The 21659-nt window shown below is 33.0% G+C and overlaps 1 protein-coding gene across 1 annotated transcript in view; it reads right to left on the bottom strand.

Moving 5' to 3' along the window:
• LOC129245993 (pro-resilin) overlaps nucleotides 1-16969 on the bottom strand; it is a 77088-nt gene extending 60119 nt beyond the window's left edge. The window contains exon 1 of the mRNA XM_054884468.1: nucleotides 16534-16969. Within this exon, the coding sequence (XP_054740443.1) occupies nucleotides 16534-16563 (30 nt within the window). The 5' untranslated portion in view covers nucleotides 16564-16969. The remainder of the gene's footprint in view (nucleotides 1-16533) is intronic.
• Between the last annotated feature and the right edge of the window lie 4690 nt (nucleotides 16970-21659).

Below are 21659 nucleotides of genomic sequence, written 5' to 3'. Positions count from 1 at the left end.
TCAATACGTGCAACAGACAAATCAACAAAACAAAACAAGCGCATTGCCACTCAAAAACTCGTATGACGAGGTGGCACTTCATTCTCATACGCGCGCACATAAACACACACGCGCCCCATCTCTCATTCGCATTGAATTGGAAATTTGTTGTTTCTTGTTTTGTTTTTGGTGCGTTTTGCGCGCGCTGTGGCATAAACAAGTGTGTGGCACTTATACACGCACAGCTACACGGCTAATCAAATCATAAAACAATAACAGAAGCAGCTGAGGCAACAACAACGACAAAATCCAGAACAATAACACTAACAATCAATAAACACTTGAATGATTTGATTCCCTTTACATTTGCGCTTCAGAAAATTCATAATAATTTGTTTTCGTTTTTGTGAAATATCCTGCGCTACTTTGTTGCAATATTGGCTGCATGCATTTACAATCCTTTGCGCTGTTGCAATTTCTCTGCCACTCTTTCTGCACTCACTCATTTATTGTTCTATTTAATAAATTTCATTGCTGTTGCATCAGTCAGACAATTTGGCATTGATTGTATTGTACTTGGTGCTTCTTCTTCTTCTTTTGCATACTTGTGCCACAGTTTCTTCCTCTTGCGATTTTTCACTTTTTCCAGCATTGCATATTTCCAGCCTTCTACATATTAGCTCTCGCAAGAATTTAAAGTATGCGTTTATTAAACAAAATTGTTGGAAGTGAGGTTGCACATAAAAGTGGTACAGTGGGACTTATGTGGAAAGTCAGTATTGGAAATTTTTTATTGCTATTGGAAAAAATTAGAGGAGCTTACGAAATGGTTACAGATAAATAAGTTTAGTTCTTTGTTCTTTCTTAGTTTAATATTAAAACAAAAGTATTGGCATAAAAATAACTCCGAAAACAAAGTATAGTCCGAAACATGCGAAGAGAAACATGGAATTTAAAGCATATATTATCTCAAAATTTTTTTAACGTTAGAATCGCACGTACTCATTCATGCATTTCCTTCAACTAGGATATCTATAAAAATAACAACTTTACTCCGAAAGAAAAAATTTAAATTGCTATTCCGAATGGGTTTTTTGTAGACATTTTTACGAACTACATGCATATCACATAGTCCAAAAGAAGAATTATAAATAAATAGTTTTTGAAACACTCCGAAAATTTCGAAGAAGTGAAGAAGTATCAACTTCTGTTTTGAAACGATTATAAGCTATAAACGAAGAAAACTTGAATTAAGTTGTGGTAAAAAACGTGAGCAAGAGCAAAAAAATTTACTCCGAAAAATCAAAAATATGTGTATTAATAGCGCAACATATACAAAATTAGAGCATTACTATAATAGTACCAACGTAATAAATGAAGAAGCAAAATAAATGCAAGTTCTTACTCCGAAGTGTGTTATATTATCTAATACATATTTGTCAGAAAGCTATTAAGTCATGCGCACTACTTTTAGCTATTAATCTGTAAGGTATGCGTACATGCATATTTAATAATGCTAAAATATTTACTCCGAATTTGTTATTTACGGGAATCAGATTTGTAACTGTGCAAAGTATTTATATTGTGGAGTGCAGTGCAAAAATGTATACCAATTGCTTACTCCGAAAAAAATTAGCTCCGAAATTTTTTTAAAATATTTTTGCTCTCTCAGACTATCAGACAACTATTCAATGTGATATGCGCAAATTTCAATATCTTGACTCATAAATATGTAACTCCGAATAGTATAAATTATATCTCTTCTCGTTACTCAAATGATTACACGACTACACAGAAAAAGTACAAGAAAATTTGAGCCTCTTTATTCACTAAAAGAATTTCACTACACCGAAACATTTGTAGCAGCTAAGATCAAATGAACTTTTATTTACTTATTTGGCATAATATTTGTGTGGTATAATGTAATAACAAATACAATTACAAATAATAATAGTATATTACGAGAAGGCCCTAGTTACTAAGACTATCGGCTTACTTTTATTTTAATTCTGATATTTGGTAACCTAAAATAGATTATTTCGGAGTACTGGAGTTATTCCTAAAAACGGGAATGAATTTAAAAAGTTATATATTTTTTATGTTATTCAAAATTTTTATTAGAAAGTAAGCATTTTAATAATTGGGTATTAATATTAAGAAGAGAAAGAGATTTAGTGGGTAGAGGAGATTTCTTCTTCCTCTTAATTGGCGCGATAACCGCTTACGCGATTTTGGCCGAGTTTAATAAAGCGCTTCTTTCTCGTGCTAACCGGCGCCAATTGGACACACCAAGTGAAGCCAAGTCCTTCTCCACCTGATCTTTCCAACGCAAAGGAGGCCTTCCACCAGCTTGTACCGCATCGAATACTTTCAGAATACTTTAAGTTAGTAAGTAGAGGAGATTTAGTATTCCGCAAAATTATACAATTTTAAAAGACGAGTTCCGATCATTTTGTTTTGAGATTGGGAAAACTTTTTTTCTCACCCCTTTTGGTTTAATGACAAGTAATTTGTCACATTTTTTTTATCTCAGTATTTCAAAAAAGAGAATTTTGACTACTCCGAAATAGAAAATCAGCTCCGCAATAAAGACTGTATATACAGTTATTATTTTAAGAAAGCATATTACTGGATATATCGTACATTTTTTCTAAGTATCTCATGCGATTTCTGAGTCATGAAAAAAAACTCCGAATACAATTTTTTTTAAATAGTTCAAAAGATGTAATTTGTATAGAATAAAAGGAGTTTTAGACTCGGAAATTAAAAGAAAAATTGAGAAATTGCTAGTAATAAAAACATTTCGATGTGTAATTATTAAGAGAGTGAAAGTTTATTCCGAGCAAAAAACATTTTGTAATAATTAATTTTTAAAATTAATTCTGAAATAGTAATTTTTCTTCGGACACAATATTTGAAATGCCCAATTAAAGCTATGGCATAGTTAGCACATGATTTTGATTACCCAATCTTGAGTGTTCGCAATTTTTTTGATTAATTTTAATATAATCTACTTTTTACTCGCCATCACCCACAGTGCATGTGGAATTTTGTTTGCAATTCATGCAAAAACGTTGCAGCAAGCAAAAATCCCATCTATGCAACACATCTGCTGCTGCCAGTGATGCTGCTACTGTTGCCTTAGCGATGCATGTGTACAACATGCGGTTGATTTTATTAGCATTATTTCTGTTGTTATTGTTATTGTTGTGGCTGCTTAGATTGCTATATGTTTCAACACAACAATTTTCGCCTTAGGATGCAAGTCATCAGCTGATATGTTTCGGCATCCCAGGCGGCCAACTGCCATTTTATTACAAAGCATTGCAACGTCACTGTTTTTATTGTTGTTGTTTGCTTCTTGGAAGATGCTAAATTTTCCAACCAGTTTGCATGTGTGTGTGTGTGTTACCTGCTCACATGAGCCGCATCCCGCATTTGTTTTCTAATTATTTTCCAAGTCGCCACATTTGGCTCGTCACTACGCCTCACTGACAGAGTGTCCGCCCGCCGACCTCTGTTGTCTGTCGGCCGCTTGTCTAACTCTCATTTAATCGCTGCAGCGCGCACTGCGTCGTCGCTGTGTGACGATTGCATTTTGTTTGCTTTTTGTCTTTGGCATTTTGCATTTTGTTTTAAATTTGTTGCTGTTGCTGCTGCTGCTGTTGCACTTTAGTAATCTAATTAATTGTGATTTCATTTATTTAATTTATCGTAATTGCGCATTTCTTGTTGAATTTTGAATTTTACACGCAGCATTAACACATTTAAGTGGGTTGCGTTACAAGCCCTCAACATACATACAAATGCACAAGTACATACATACGCACGAATATGTTAAATTTTGTGATTTTCATTGCTGTTTTCTGTGTTGCTATTGTTGATGCATCACACAACAAGCATTTCGCCGTAATTTGTTTGGTATGTCGTTTATGCGTTACGGTTGAGCAAATTCTTTCGAAAATATGTTTGAGTTTTAAAAATTTCGATAATTTATTTAAGAGTGAAATTTGGAAGATTTTAATTTGAAAAATTAAGGAATGTGGGTCCATTGAGCTTTACAAGATTGCGGGAATGTAGTTACAAAAAACGTAGAATTACATGAGTGCTTATACCAGACGAGTATATGTCTACAAGTGCATATGTTAAGTGTATGAATAAAGGAAGGCATTCAGTTATACTTTTTTAGCTTTTAAAATTGCTCTATAAGTCATGCATATTATTTTGGAATGCTTAATTGAAAATTGTAAGATTGTAGTCAATCTATTCATTTATTCGATAATATAACTTCTTAAGCATTTTTTGTTACTCCAAATCTTCAGTTAGTGAGGTTTGCCTTTTCCAACACAAAAATTTTCATAGTCTTTAATAAGATGCTTTTTAATTTACTTCGATTTATTTTTCGGAAAGACGAATTCTTCATCATGATTACTCCGAAAAGTATTTCAACAATGTTTTGATTGCCCGAACTAGTGTTTCGAATTTACTCCGAAAATTGTTAGCTCCGAAAAAATTATGGCACTTAATATACGTCTAACTGAAATTTTTATTAAAATATCTTCTATTTAGACAAATTTATTGAGTTTTATTACATTTAATTACTACAAAAATCTCTGCGGTATTGCTTCAATAGAGTGGGAGGGAGTGTCCCTTATACTCACACTCCGAAAAGTTTATAACTGAAACATGTGACTCAGCCGATTTAATTTACTCCGATTTATTTTTCGGAAAGTTGAGTTCTTTACCATGATAACTCCGACTAACATTCAAACAACGTTTTAATTGTGCGAATAAGTGTTTCGAATTTACTCCGAAAAGGGATAATTCCGAAAAAATTAAGGCATTAAGGCGTATGACTGATATTGTACACGTGATATCGTCTAACGGGGCTATCAAAGCTCATTTCTCATATGACTCCGAAAAGTTAATGAGCTCTTTTATACTTAGTTATTTCGGAAATTATATCGGTAATGCTTCAATTGAGCGGAAAATATCTTTGGGTATACTCGTACTCCGAAAGCCTGATATCTGCAACATTTTAGTCACCCAATTTAATTAAAAAAAAAATTAATAAATAATTGGCGCGTACACTTCTGTTAGGTGCTTGGCCGAGCTCCTCCTCCTATTTGTGGTGTGCGTCTTGATGTTGGTCCACAAATAGAGGAACCTACAGTTTTAAGCCGACTCCGAACGGCAAATATTTTTATGAGGAGCTTTTTCATGGCAGAAATACACTCGGAAGTTTGCCATTGCCTGCCGAGGGGCGACCGCTATTAGAAAAATGTTTTTATTAATTTTGCTTTCACTGAGATTCGAACCAACGATCGCTCTGTGAATTCCGAATGGTAATCCCGCACCAACCCATTAGGATACGGCGGCCGCCAATTTAATTTACGCCGATTAATTTTTGGGAAAGATGAATTCTGACTATTTTAATAATTTGAATAATGTTTTAGTTGCGCGAAAAGGTGAATTGAATTTATTTCGAAAATTGTGCAACTCCGAAAAGTTGGCATCGCCTCATAGGTTCATTACTCAAAGCCGATTACTTACATAACTCCGAAAAGTAAATGCCATTATTAGAAATATTTACTCGGAAAATTATTTTAATATTGTTTCAATTGAGCGAGAGAGTGTATTTAATTTACTCCGAAAATTTTTGAACTCTGAAAAGTTGGCATCACTTTGTGTATGCATTACTAGCAATGCAAATTTAATATCTTCTAAATGCGCTATCAAAGTCCCTAACTTACGTAACTCCCAAAAGTAAATGTTCTCTTTTAGAAGTAAGTACTCGGAAAATCATTCCAATATTGTTTCCATTGAACGAGAAAGTGTTTTTAATTTACTCCGAAAAAATTTTAACTCCGTAAAACCATGAGCACTTAAAAGATCTTCAACTAATACTATAAGTCTTGTACATTCTCTTTATGTTTTACTCCGAAAATTTTTCGGAAACTTTCCATTTTCATTTAATCAAAAAAACAGAGATTTATAAAATAAAATTAAAACCATTACACCAAAATTTTTAATATGTGTGCCTTTTGTGTCTTCCATTACCCTTAAGGGAGTTTGAGTCCGAAAATTTAACAACTATAAATTTTTCTTTACGTATATGATATCCTGAGAAAAAAATGTGTACGTCTCCATGCTCTTAAGTTGCATTTCATAACACACTCCGAAAAGTCAGCTAATTGTTTTTGTTTGATATTTTAGTCAAAGTTATACTACAACGTTTAGTTTATTTTTGCAAAGAAAATCAAGTAGAAAAATAAAAATTTTCTCTGCTAAAAGCAAGTTGAAGATTTGCAACATACAAGACTTGCATTAGTACTTAAACGGACCAGCTTAAAACAGTCAAATTCTTATTTGATTCTACACTGCACTACATACCTTGAACCTCATCATTTTTTTGTTGCTAACTGACCAAAAAATAAAAGGCCACACGTACGAAACATAGCTGAAGGGTCACCAATGCACGCAGATTCTGAGAGAGAAAAGGGAAAACGAGTGGCAGCAAAATTCCATGCACGCACTCAGATAAATGTGCAAATAGACAGGCCTACACACTCTCCCATCAAGGTATTTCTTTCAACAGATGACTGCCCAATTGCAGCCGCCATTAATACTCTGACTGGGTATTTCAGTTTTTTTTGCATTTTTTTTCTTTCAAAGTAGCACAGCAAAGTAAAATATAAAACGTGTATATCGTTAAAGAGCAGATAGTTAAGGCAACTTGGGGCGATGGTTGTACGTTCACATATACACATAATTACACACACTTAGAAGAGTTTATATGTGGACGTATAGACGGGGCGAAGGAAGCGCTCAGTAAAAGTAAATAAGAGTGCTAACAGACTATGCAGCAAACGTTTACTTCGTTATCGAGGAGAAAATATAAGAGGATAGAAATGAAAGAATATATAAAAATAAAAAAAATTCAGTATTTTATTCTGCGGTTGCCGTTGCTGCAATAACAATGTGCAACAAGACGTGATGCCACGCGCATTTTGGGCACTTTTAATTGTCTGTTCTAGCAGCATCAGCAGCAGCAGCAGCTACTGGTGGTAGTGGTGCTGTCTAGACAAACTCGACGACGCAGCTGCAAGGCAAGATATTTATTGTTATTTTTGTGTTTGTGGTTGTTTTTGTTGTTGGAAACTTGCGGAAAATTGTTTGCGGAAATAAGTATTACAAAAGTCGGCGCAGAAGTCAAGTAAAAGTGCCACGTAAAGATAAGTTTCAAATGAAAGCAAGTCGAGCGGAAGGAAGAAAGCCAAAGAGGTTTGGAGAGTGAGTAAGACTAGCAGGCAGTGCAAAGGATGTGAGCGAGTAGTAGAAAGTCAGAAGCTTGCACAACAGCCGAGTGGAAGAAAATTACGCGACAAAAAATTTAAGTGACAGTTGCGGTTGGGCAAATTATAGAAAAAAAAAATAGCTTACTTTATTTTTCTCATTCGTTTTCCATTCTCTTCCACTTCTTATCTTCTTCTTTATAATTTCTACTTCCTCTCGTTTATTCGCTTTTGTTCTATTCGCAACAGTAATTAATGCGGCATTTTTAGCATACCTTGAGGCGCTTAAGCAGCTAAACGAAGACTCGCATTTCAAATCAATAAAAATAATTGGCAAGGCCCATAAATCTTAGCTGTTAAGCGTTTACTTAAGCAGCAGACAGCTGTGAGTGAATCTGACAGCTCATCCGGTTAACTAGTGGCACTAAACTCAGGCTGCCTAAAGTGTAAACAACACACACACTCAGTCTCGGTTCCTCGCCAAGCCAATCAGCTTAAAAGGTCTTTTTTTATATATTTTCTCTTTTTGAATTTTGTTTTTAACCTTTTTCTATATACTTTTAGCAGTTTTTTTGCCAACTAATGTTGAATTTTCATATTTTTATCCACCAACAAATATTTGTTGCAAGCGTTTTTAGTTAATGCATTATGTTTATATTGACCACACAAAAATGTTTCTACTTTGAAGCGGTTTAGTTGGGAAATATGTATTAGCAGCATTGCGTGGCTTGTTAACATTTTTGCATGCTTTTAGGCGGTTAACCGCGGCGCTCAAATGCAAATGCGCAAACCCTCGCATTTGTATGGATGTGAGCAATAAAACGTATACTTTTGTTTGCTTTGCCTAATGCTAATGGTGTATAGATTCTAATAATATTTTATTAATAGTAGCGTTTTATGATATTTTCGATTGAAATTGTTGCATACTTTTGTGCCGTTCAAATGATTAGCGCGAGTATTAAATTTTTTCTAAGTAATTACCTCATTGCAGCTAAAACTATTTGTGATTTTGAGCTAATTCAAATGAAAAGGAAAAATAATTACCTAACTTCAATTAAAATAGATAATTACTTGAATTGAGCTGTTAAAAATTTGTTGATTGCAGTTAAATAGTGTAAAAAACAGAAAATAGGATGTTCTTTTCGACTATTCAAATGCTATTAGAGTAATTAAATTTTCGGAGTCACTCCGAAAATACAAGAAAAATTGGGGAGTAAATTCGGACTGATTTTCAGGCTTGAAAGAAGCAATTAAGGAATAAAAATGTATTTATTTTTTCTAGAAAACTGTAATCACAATTCTCTCACACAACTTCTCATGATATTTCGCTTCAATTAAAATAAATAATTTGTATATACATATATTAACAGTTTGTTCTATGTACAGAAATGTTACTTGAAAGAGAAAATAATACGGTATGTGTGCGTTTCCACGGCAGTCGGTTCTACGTAGCCGGAATGACCCAGATTTATATAAGGCCAAGGACTGTCGCCTCAGCAGCATTCGCGTATATGTATGAGAAATGTCTATATGGGAGTACATAAATTCAGTACTGATTATTTAAATTTTCGGTGTGATTCCGAAAAATTTCGGACTAGTTTCGGAATAATTTTCAGACTCAAATAAATAAATAAAAACCGCTTAAGCAAAAAAACTATTTGCAACTTGAAAATGTTCATGAATTTCTAGAAAACTCTTCTATTAAAATTTTGTTAGGGGCCTTGGAGAATGTTGTATGTCTTGCAAAATTGGAGTAACTTCTTTTCAAAATTTTAAAAGTATAAATTTAATGAGAATATTGTAAGGTTTCGACGCAATTGTTTGAAAATTCTTTTATATGCTGTAAGTTCAAGCTAATACCTGGTCCGGATGCACTTAATATTAGTTTATAAAATATTAAAGTTTATTATTAAAAGGTTTTTGTAAATATGTTTCCTTCATCTGCGATAAAGGCAGCGCGCTCGGTATTAAGACGTAAAAAAGAAGAGAGAGAGCGCGAAATACGGAGGCAAAACTATTTGCATTCGGGGCGGAGATAAACAGTCGATTTTACGCTATCGAAACGAGCTGGACTTAGATCCGTGTAAGGATCGTCCTAGTAGTGACATTTCCCATAAGTCGATGGTGGAGCTTTCACAGCTATCACACAAAAAATTGAACTGCGCTAGCGGTGAGAATTTCAGGTTACCAGTAGATGCTTTTAACTTTGAAATCGATTTTCAGATATGCTTACAGTACAGAACAGAATAAAGATAGAGAAGTTAAACCTGCACTGACGTATCCAGGATAGAGTGCGGTCGCATAGTCCCTTTATTGTACAGTCTAGAAAAGCCTGTTTATATTATATCTATTAATTTATCAGTGAGAATAATTTCAAGTACTTGTAGAGTTTTGAGAAATCAGATTTTGCATAAAAAAAGTTTGTATTTTTTTTCCTGAGGCCTTTAAACATATAAACATAAATAGGAATTAGAAACCACTTTGGATGTCTATGCCCCGAATACAATTAATTTGGGTTGTTAGCAACTACGCTTTTGTATTTGTGGGTTAAATCGATAAAACGTCGGCACTACAAATAAGTGTTCTATGACAATTTCGTTTATGCTGTGTGAGTGTAGCAGATGTCAACGGCACAAATACTAGCACTATGTAAGTGTACAAAAAGTGAATAACGGTCTTGACACCCCCCACATACATACAATATTAAGTGTACATATATCAATAAAATATTTGGTCTGCGAAGTCAAACAAAATTTTCGAGTGTTCAAACAGGCATCAATTGTGTATACTCAACCAGTCGTTGTCCCTTCCTGTTGGTTGATTTTTCGGTAAACTTTTTATACGAAGCTTGTTCTATTCGATATTGATACTTATCCACTCATAAAAAGCTCACACCCTGCTAAAAAAAGTGTAATAAACTAAAATACAAAAATCTAACTGACATTAGCACCCCCCAAAACACAATAACGCGTAGTGACAGCAGCTGTTGGCAGTGGATGACAGGAGACATAAAACACACACTCACACACAACCTGACACTTCAATTGTTGCAGAGTGGTTTTTCGCTGAAAAGTTGAGTTGGTTGGTTAGTGAAATTCTAGTGAAATACAGACGATTTTTTATATTATTGTTGACATTCTTGACCATACATTTTTTCGGTTGCCTATATTTCCTCTATTTTTCTCATTTTTATTGGTGCTTTTTATGTACGTATAACACATAAAAATTGGGGTTAAGTTTATTTCACACTAAGCATCATTTATCCACTGCTTCTGACACTTAACGACAAACGCATTTGCTTATACGCCTAAATGTATACTAGTGGGTTGGCGTAAATATTTGCTGTATAGTGTGTTTCCTTATTTAATCTAAAGTATTGATTTCTCGTAAAAATGTGAGGTAGAGGTATGCTTAATTTCGCATAAAAGTAGCCCGAAAATAAGTGAAAAAAACGATAAGCAGCTGTGAGATCATTTTAGAGTGAAGGAAAGCTATTGAAGATATGTAAGGAAATAAGAAAGTAAATGCGTGCAGTTATGAGAAAGATATGCACACTAGGTTAATGCTATGCAAATATGATATGATTCTGGCAGGAGCTTTGGAAAATATTGTTTGTACAATGCATAAATAAGAGCGGCTTTAGATATGCGCTTTTCAGAAAGTATTCTTTTTTTGTAAGAAATTTCCATTCGCAATGTTTCGGAGTGGTTCCGAAAAAATTCGGATAAATATGTTTCGGAAGAAATTCGGAATGCAATTTTTTTCGTAAAAATATTAAAAATAAATATGCTTAATGAATTAGGAATGTTTCGGAAAAAATCGGAATCAAATTTTTTTATAAAAATATTTCGGAAAAAATTCGGAATAAACATTTTTTAATAAAAATATTTCCAAAAAAATTTGGAATGTAAATTTTTTCATAAAAATATTAAAAATAAATATGCTTAATAAATTAGGAATGCTCCGGAAAAAATGCGGAATGAATTTTGTTCACTAAAATATTAAAAATAAATATATTTTTCAGTTAATAACTAACGTGACAAGCATAAGAATTTCTAAAGCATTGTACAGTTTCACTTTCTGCAATCATTGCAAAGGAAGTTGAGTGAAATTCCGTTATGAATGAAACCAATGAAGTTATTTTTTCCTGAGTTACAATAAATCCAGTCATAGTTCGCTGCTAAACTCTTAAATGTATAGTATATATTTGAACCGTTCATATTAAAAACAGTTCGATGAATATATTTCTATTACTTTGAGTTCGGATTTTCCCTTTTATAAATTCAGTTACAAATAACCGTATGCTGCACAAATAAGCATCATTTCTGTAGTAACACCTAATTTTCGTAATCCAATTTTCATGCACTAGAATTTTTCCATTTATTTTCTTTTCCCCTCCCTCCAACTTAATGACATTTGTCATCAGCAAAGAATTTTTTTTTTTGTGCTATAGTGTACGTGATTTTTTCTTCGTTTATCGTACAACAGCTGTGCAATTTCAATTTACTTGTAGTGAGGACACGTACTGAATAAAGAAAGGTAAGCAGCACGTAACATACTTTGAGGCGCATGTACTTCATAATATCTACCCATCTTCACAGTACACTTTGCTACTTAGGATGTCATTGGCAACATATATAGTTATCCAAAATTCAAAAGAAATGTGTACAAACGAGTATATGTACATATATTGGCTTTACATACAAGGAGTAAAACTTAATAAATAGAAAAATAAATTAGGTGGTGAGTTGAAGAAAGAAATTGAAGTGGGAAATTTAGTACTCAGGAATACAAAAATCTATTTCATAGGGCTCTGAGTAATTTTTGCGATTAGGAGTAACTCAAACTAATATGGAAATCTCGATTCATGTAATTCGGAGTAATTTAGAAACTAATAAATTCTATTCCTCAAATTAGAAGTAAAGCAAGTAGAGCTACTTTGCGTGTTTTGAATACAATAGTAGATAAAATATTCAGAGTGTAACCGTAGTAATTACATATGCTAAAAAGGACAGTGGAATTAGGAATGAATAAGTAATGTAATTTTTAACTTATCTAATTATGAAAAAGACAACTGGTTAGATTTTATAGAGCTTAGAGGCAGGAAAATTCTAAAAACCCAGAAGAAGTAGAATGTTTGGAATCAAAGAATGGTATTCCATTTAAATTTGAAAAAAATAAAAATTTGGAAATTGCTCCGAAAACTTCGGAGTAATTCTAACTGGTAACGATTGCGGTATATTTAGGAAGAGATTATCTTTTTTTTTTAATGTATGAACACTACATCATTTGTTATTTACTTTTTCCGAATTTTAAAATTACTCCGAAAAATTAGGAGTAAAAATTTTGGCATGGGCGAATCGTATTTTATATATATTCTTGCTTTTTAGAATTTTGAAATAACTCCGAATTTTTCGGTAACGAATTCGGTATAGCTCGGAAGAGATCAGAAATAAACAGAAAGAACTAAATGCATGCATAACTAACGAATTCGGTGTAGATTTCTCCGAATAAGTCGTAATAAGTGAAAGCAATTTAGCGTAAATTAAGAACGTAAATTAGAAACGAGTATGAATCAAATAGTATGAAAAACTGTCTTGTTGTCGCTGTATTCGAGGTATTGAAGTTAGAGTCGAAATGACTGAATATCGGCAGCACCAAAGCACGACAGCTGAGTAGGAAATTCTAAGTGCACTCCATTATATATCCTCACTAAATAACTATCTCAGTAGTGACTTGAATTTATGTTGAGCCTATAAACTCTATAAACTGAATATAGTACAATATCCCTCAACACTGTTAAGATAGAAGTTCCATCACTATCCAGAATTTCGGTTTTGCTAACTTGTGAATCTATCTCGGTCAGAATTACATGATAAATGTATTCGTCTAGCATTTATTGCTTGGCTTGAGGAGCAGATTTGCTATAAAGAAAAGGTCGAATTGGAAATAGAGAAACTGAGAGGAAAATAAAAAAATGCCCACAATTTGCGCATTACTAAGCCATAAAGGACTCAGTTTCAAAGTTTACCTTCCGATGTTTGTGGTTCTTTGACCGATTGCTTAATCGCTTCATAGGTTAAGTTAGATGGATTTCTCTCGGTAGCCACAGAGGTCAATTACGTTATTCATTCACTATATATCCTTAATGCAATTAAATAATTTCACGACTCTAATCAAACTTTCCAGCGAGAATGTGCCCATAAATATGAAGCATTTTAATTGATGGACAGTACATTTTCACAGAAGTACTGAATGGATTATTTGCTATAGAAATAGTTCCGCATGGCTCGGCGTATGAGGTCATACTATCAATAGTCTAGGACTCCGTTAGTACCCTCATTCTGTATAAATTGCCTCAACAAGTTGTGTGCCCTTTGATCATTCAGTGCCGGCCAAAAATAATGCGACATTGGGTTCTATTTCTTCAAAGGCGAAGTAAGGAGACTGAAAATATGTTTTTGACTTATTAAAATTTATTATAGCAAGTGTTCGGCGATAGAACTAACTCCGGAAATGAACCTGTATACCAAGCTAAAGTAATATGTGATTTGATGCCTCTAGAAAATCTTTTTTGCGAAGCTATGTGAAGACAATATCATACGCTGCAACAACTATTGCAGTCTTGGGAAGCAACATGGTGACCGACATTTACGATATACACCCCCGAATGCTCAACGATGTACTTCAGTTGTGGTCGTAATGGTTATAATACTTGGGGATTCATTTTGATGTATAGCAGCAAAAAACGAAGCGTAGAGATATGGAACTAATTAAAAAAAGCTTTCATTTAATGTGCCTTGCAAATATTTTAAATATGTCTTACTGAAAATTCAGTTTTTTTTCCAATAGTCCTAATGAAATTCTTAACCATTTTTATTTTATGTTTTTATTTTATAGCTACTTTTATAAGCAGTAGTCTTTTTTTTTGAAACTTAGCGAACTTTGTTTTTTGGTTAAATTATTATTTTTGGTTTTTTAATGCCGTTTATTTGAAATTTTTAACATCGATTTGACTTTTTTAATTAGGTCTTCAGCTATTGGAAATAGTATTTGCTGTATTTGGAATATTTATAAACTAACATATAAATGTTTTTAATTTTTATTTCATATTTATATAAAAAAAAATTATGATATTTAATTATTTGATTTCATTAAAATCGCTGATATTTCCTGATAATAAGAGAGTTATTATAATAGTTTTTTTTTTCAATAAAAATAAATATTTTTTAAGGGGACAGATACCTGTAAAATTTCGAAAAAAGAAACATTTTTTTTTCATAAAATGTTAATCTAATCTTTTAAGAATATGTCAAAAAATTTTTAGAACGTGAATTTAAGTATTTCTTATATCGTCAACCGTCAACCGTGACAACTCTTTGCTTTGCGTTCGAGCGCTAGGAGAGGAATTTTAATATATTCAAACTTTTGACGCGTTTTTCTCAAAACTAAATTTTTCGAATTGGCTTACACGATAACTCGAAAAGTTTTGACCGATCTCCCTGGAATTTTGCACACATCTTGATATTACTTTCTATGTAAATTTACAATTTTTCGAAAAAATTATTTTTTCGAAGCAAAAGTAGTAGGAAAATTTGCCTCAAAATTCCTTTTTTTGAAGCATTTTATGCCGCGATTTTTTTTAGTTCATATAGAAATTTTTATATTAATAAACAAAAAAATTTTTGGTTTTTTGTATTCAGGTCACTGACGCCGATGCTACAATGCCCACCGATTGAGAAGCTCCGCTGCGTCTTTCCTGGAAGAATTGAGTGTACATCCGCCATTTTAAATGATTTAAATAAAAAAAATACTTATATTATTTTGATGTATAGATGAACTGTATGCCAATTTTGGAAAAATATATTGACTTCTTCATTTTAAATAATTTTAATGAAAATCAGGGAAAATATGGCCGTTTACAGGTATCTGTCCCCTTAAATGATTTGTTGTCATGACATTTTATAAGACTTTGTTATTTATGACTTTTATTATTACAATAATTAATGAAATAAAACTTTTGTTGTTATTAATTTTTCTGAAGTTTGTTCTTAAGATTACTTTAATTTTTATTCGCAATTTTTATTTATTTATAATTTTTAATATCATTGTAAGTTTGTTAAATTTTAGTTCAAGTCATTAAAAATATTTTTTGTAATATTTGCAAATGAGCGCTGAGTTATTGTTCAACTATTTTTGTGCAATCATCCTATCGGAAGATTAATAATTTTTGTAAATGGTGGTAGCAGAGGAAAAAGAAGGCCTCCTCTGTGTTGGGAAAATCAGTTAGAGAAGGCTTCACTTGGTCTGTCCAACTGGCGCCGGTTAACATGAAAAAGCAGCGACTGGTGCGTTTTGTTAAACTCGTACAAAATCGGGTAAGCGGTTAATGCGCCAATTAAGAAGAAAAAATAGCTAGACAAGCAATGGAGTGCACAAGGGCGAAAATAAAGATTTCAGTCGCTCAAAATCATTTTCTTCAATTTAGTAAAAATATTATTAAAAAAAAATGGGATGAAAAAATTTGCGCCACTTTGTTTATATACACTTTAATTATCATGAATTTTGAGCGTTGACACTACTTTTGATGTATTTTTAATACATTTTTTTAATAAAAATAATTATTTTATAATATGTAATTTTTAAATTTATTGCATTTTTATTTCTTCAAATTGTTTTTTGAATATTGAAAAAAAATGTTTAAAATTTATAACTTCTTAAATTTTTATCAAAAACTTTGAATTTTTTTATGTCTTTTAATCGCTAAGTAGTCTATCCTGCAATCCGCTTATTCCAGATGACATTCTGGCGTACACATAATCGAAAGCATCGACTTCTTTCAGGTATTAAATACAATTATTTAAAAAAAAATTGGTTTCAGTTTTTCAAAACAAACAAAGAAAAACTTTTTACAGTGTCTTTTAATCCCTTAATAAAATACTCCATAATGTGCATAAAAATATTGTTATAACTAAATTTTGGGGCCCTCGTAAAAAAAAAGATTACTTCATTACCTACAAATTTTAATTAGTTCAATTTATTAGAAAAAAACCAAACATTTTTGTTTTGAAAAAAAAAATTGATATAAATTCGTTGCATTTTTGCTTTTTCACATTAAAAACCAAACCTTTTTTTTATAAAAATAAAACAAATTACTTAAATTTTTTAAAAACAATTTCTAACTTTTTCTAGTACCTTTTATACCCTAAACAAGATTGAAATAAAACTAATATAATAAATAATATTCTTTGGTACTCACAATAAAAAGCAATGATTTTAGCGACATCATTTTTTTCAGGTTTTTTTTTTTAATTTTTTCCAAGAAATTTATGCTGGAACAACTTCAAAGTGTTGACGAAATACTTCAAACAGTCCGAGCAAGATATTACTGAAGGTCCGCTTTCAGCAAAAAATAAATTATCCTTGCACTAATATCCTTGGATTTGTTTAAATGCCAAAACTCGTTTGAGCTCCTCACTTCACTTTGTTCAAATTCACTGTTCTCACGCAAATTACTTATTTGCAATTTTTTCGGCAACCGCCAAAATTAGCACAGTTCACAAGTAAAGTATGTAAGTGTAAATTTGTATTTTAATTAATTGTATTTTTCCAGTTTCAACGTTTTTCGCTATTTTCTTTACCGGGTTTGCGACTTAAGTCTTTTGTTTGGCAGCGCTGCTACTTTTTAGTACACACGATCGCTATGAATTAGGGTTCCACACGACGATGCAAAGCTATTTATAACGACAATTGCCCGACAACGCATCAAAGCAGAAACAGGCTGAGGAGAAACGCTGCAACAGCGCCAAAAGCAGAACGGCAGATGAGCGGCTGAGGCAGCAGCTGAGACTAGGACTGCGGCTGCGACTGTGACTGCGACTGAGGTAAAGAAAATGAAAATAAATTAAAGCATCAGCATTGAGTTGTATGCAGCGGCGACAGCTCCAACGCGTTGCCAACTAACTATTTGCAAAAAAAAGTGTATATCTTTTAGAGAGGCAATAACAATCTAGAGCTGCGATAGTGACTGATCACTTGGCGGGACATGGCGGCAAAGCTCACTCATCTTCACAGGCAGACAAGCGAAGCTACTAAGCAAGCGACAGGCAACAATTGAAGCGCAAAGTAGCAAAATGTGCATAGCAACAACAATAAGCAGCAACTACAACTGCTATAACAATAAGCAGAGCAATAACAATTGCAGCAATAACAACAAACAATTGCGACGATGAGCATCGCTCACATATTAGCAGCAAATAAATGAAATGAAAATAATTGAAGCTGCCTGAACGGGGTGGGGAGGCTCAAATAAATGAGCAAACGAAAAACGAAACCGCAAAAACAATGAGCAGCGGCAAACAGCTTCAAATAAAAAAACGCCAACAACAACGACAAGTGTAACGAAGCGCCAACAGCAAAGCATGATGCCAGCACCACACAATGGGATTATAACAATAACAGTGCTAGCAACAAAAACAACAACAACATTCATACACAACATCAAGCAGTACTTAGTAGGAGCAGCTGAGGCATCTCACCGCTAAATATTCACATAGTAGGTGCGCTCTTCTTTGCCTTCTTCGTTGTTTGTATCAAACAATTGAAGTTGGCAGCAGCAGCGACAGCGACGGCGACTGCAATTTCGAAGCTGACGTTGATCCAAGCGTAGCTTACAGAATGGTGAGCGTTAAAGCACCGTTCGTTTTTCAAATAAGCATATGCATGTGTGTAGGGGTACTTAGTTTCACACACACATTCACACTAACACACACACACATGCCGTGGCAGCAGCAGAAGCAAGATCACTACAATTGATCTTCTAGATCAGTATTGTTGTGAGCGCGCAAACAAAATAAAAACAGAAGCAACGGCAACTTGAAAATTGAGTCTAAATTGGCAACAAAAACTTGGCAACACACCTACGAGTACAACAACAACAGCAAAAAATTAATTCAACGACAATAGCAAACATAGCAAAATCCACTCAATCACCTGGTTAAGCGTCGCGCTTTATTTCTATAGAATTTGCATCAAAAGCATCGCACAGCCACAAGTGGTATGGCTCCTCTTTATTGCCTATAACAATGGTAGTGTTGCCAACTATCTGTTGTGCAATACTTAATGCATATTCATGCATGTATGGGTGTATTTGTGCTGTGAAGCGCATGAATTTACATACATTGCGAATTGCATAGAGATTCACTCATTCTCATTCTTATTATTATTGAAAATTCTAAGTAAGAAGGTAGTTTGTTCTGAATTATGTACTCTGGGCATTTTCTCCCTCTCTCTCTCTCTTATTTTTCTTTCACTCTGGGGAATGCCAATTAATTTTGTCAATAAGCATTAGTAAATTTTAGCAATATGCTGGATATGGTGTGGGTCCTTGAAAGCCATATTTATACAAAATTTTTGTTTGACAATAACTATTTTTAAAAATCTTCAATTACGAGTACAGCATAATGAGCAAAATCATCATTTGGGAGTAATAAAAATTGAATGAATCCGATTGATCGGATTTGAATGAAATGATTTGAATTAGATTTGTTCTGAGTTTGAGTTATGAGAGAATGTGTGCGTCATCGTGATGATGCTGAGGAAGAAGTATTAGTCAGGGGATAATAAGTGTTATCTATAAAAATTTAATCTCATACAAATACTGAAATTAACTTAAGACTTTATTAGTTTTCGATATTTATTAAATTTAAGTAAACCATTTGGAAGGGCATTTGTGGCTTCTGTGGCTGCCTAACTATCAAGAGAATTATGAGTGTTTATTAGTGATTATTTCCCTTGTAAATTCAGCTGCCTTGTAGATCTCGATTTGGCCCGATACGACTGTTGAAGCTCCGTTTATTAAGAAATTGTAAGTGTGCAGTAAGTGTGTGTAAGCAGTCTGAGTTGCTATTAGGGCGGAGATATATTATTATTGTACAATCCCTCTGATCTCAATGAAGTGACATGCCATATAAAGGTTCGGATGCTATTAAATACCTCTCAGTATAAGATGATCATCTCATCTTGAGTCATCTTGTGATCCTTTTAAAGTGAAAATTTTAAACTAAAGCTGATCTATATATAAATTCCTTATCTAGAGCAAACTGATATAATGGATGTGGATTTGAATGAAATAATCTCTCAATACCCTAAACTGAGTTTACCGAAATGAAATAGTTTTTGTTGTTGTTGTTGTTGTAGTATAAACATCTCCCGTGCATATACGAGTAATGCTGCTGAAGTGACAGTCCTTGCCGGATATAAATCTGGGCCGTTCCGGTTACGTAGTACCGACTGTCGTGAGAACAAAATGAAATAGTAGTCAAAATATGATTAAGTTGAATAAGGGATTTTTTTAAATCGCTGAAAGAGTTTGGTGACTGAGAACAATTTTTGGAAGGGTGAAATTTCGTAGGCAGGAACAGTAAGTAGAAAAAGAACAGTTCATTGTTGGGAAGAGTTTTTAACTGGGGACAGTTTCTAAGCCAGAAGAGTTAATAAAGAGGAACAGCCTGGAAATAGAAACAGTTTCTAGCTGTAAAGAGGCTCAACTGGACACAATTTTGTAAGTTTTAATACTAAGTGTCAACTTGTCGATGGGGAGAACTGTTTAGATTGTGAGAACAGTTTACAAAGGGGAACAGATTTTAACTGACAACAGATTTTAACTGGCAACAGATTTTGAATGGGAACAGATTTTAACTGGGAACAGTTTTTAGGTGCGAACAATTTCTAACTAGGAATTTTTTAACTGTGATCAGTTTTTAAAGAATAAAATAAATAAAACAGTAGTCAAGGAGTGATAAAGCTGAACAAGAGATTTGGTTTAAGTTGCTGCAAGAGTCTTTTGACTGGGAATAGCTTGTTGGCTAGCAGTTTTTGGCTGAGAGAGATTTCGTACCTAGAAACAGTCAGTAGATAAGCGACAGTTACTAGGCTAGAGCTTTGAACTGGAGTCAGTGTCTTTAATGAGAATAGTTTATAAAGGGGAAAAGATTTCAATTGGCAAGAGTTTATGACTGGAAAATATTCACAACTGAATATCATTTTGTTAGCTTTGAGAACAATTTAGAAAAGGAAACTGGGAACCGTTTTTTTTACTGTGATCGGCATTTAAAAAATAACTGTGATCAACTCAAATAAAATAAATAAAATCAGTAGTAAGCCCAATAAGAGATTTTGTTTTTAATCGCTGAAAACATTTATGGATTGGAAACAGTTTGTTAGTGCAGAAAGTTTTTTGGCTGAGTAAGATTTGGTGGGCAGAAGTGGTCAGTAGGTAAAGTATGATAACTGAGAACAGTAACTAATTGTACAGTTGAGACTAGTTTCTAACTGGGAACAGTTTCTAAGAGGAAACGTTTATAAAGTGGAACTGATTTCAACTGGAAACAGTTTTTAACTGTGAAGAACTTATAAAGCGGAACAGATTTCAATTAGAAACAGTGTTTGACTGTAAGTGGTTCAATACTGCAGAAAAATGTATTAATTATTAATATTATATTTCGATGACGGAAAACAGTTTGTAGACTTGTGTCTATAAAATGGAACAGATTTCAAGTGGGAAGAGTTGAAGATTTCTACTAGGAGTAGCGTAAGAGTTTCAAAATTCAGAAAACAAAGAGAAAATTTCAAAAATTTTCTGTATGGAGTTGATCCTAAGGGATTCAGGTAGTGGTCTGGTCAAATACTCATTTTTTATAGATAGTTTTTATGAATTTTTTTTAAGGGAATAAAATGCTATCGTTTTGATTTTATAGTATGTTATTATTGACATCAAATAGTATACAAAAACAGTTTTTTTTACATATTTTTTTGTAGTAGTGTGGCACCAAAGTAAGCGCCTTAAAAACATATAGGCTTCTTGTCAACAGGATTTTGGCTTTTCAGGACATCTGAAATGAAAGAGTTTAACTGATTACACTGGATCACAAATTTCAACTTTTTTTCTGCACCAGAGACGCCGTTATGAAATTCCTATGTAAAATCACCGTTTGATTCCGAAAATCAAGGTTATTTTTTATTCTATGGTAACGTTTTTGAGATATTTACGAATTACCGTTATTTCAAAAAAAAAAAAAATTGGGCCCACTTAATCATATATATCTCGAAAACGAATTGAGCGATTCCAAAACCGTTTAAAGCTTTTAAAAGGTAATAAAATTTCCTATAAACTGTGTGTAAAACACTTTTTGCTAGGCCCTGCAGATTCAAAGATAACGAACTATCATAACGGATTTTTTAAATTTTTTTAGTAAAAATATAAAAAAATTTGTACTTTGAGAGAAAGGATCTCGAAAACTTTTTACTTTTTCGTGTATTTTTTGTTTTCACTCTAAGCTCTGTTTTATTACAAACAAAATAAACTTTGATTAAACAAATTCGATG

The sequence above is a fragment of the Anastrepha obliqua genome, chromosome 4 (genome assembly GCF_027943255.1).
Source record: "Anastrepha obliqua isolate idAnaObli1 chromosome 4, idAnaObli1_1.0, whole genome shotgun sequence".
NCBI lineage: Eukaryota > Metazoa > Arthropoda > Insecta > Diptera > Tephritidae > Anastrepha > Anastrepha obliqua.
Note: the sequence above shows the minus strand (reverse complement) of the source record. Positions and strands in the feature narration are given on the sequence as shown.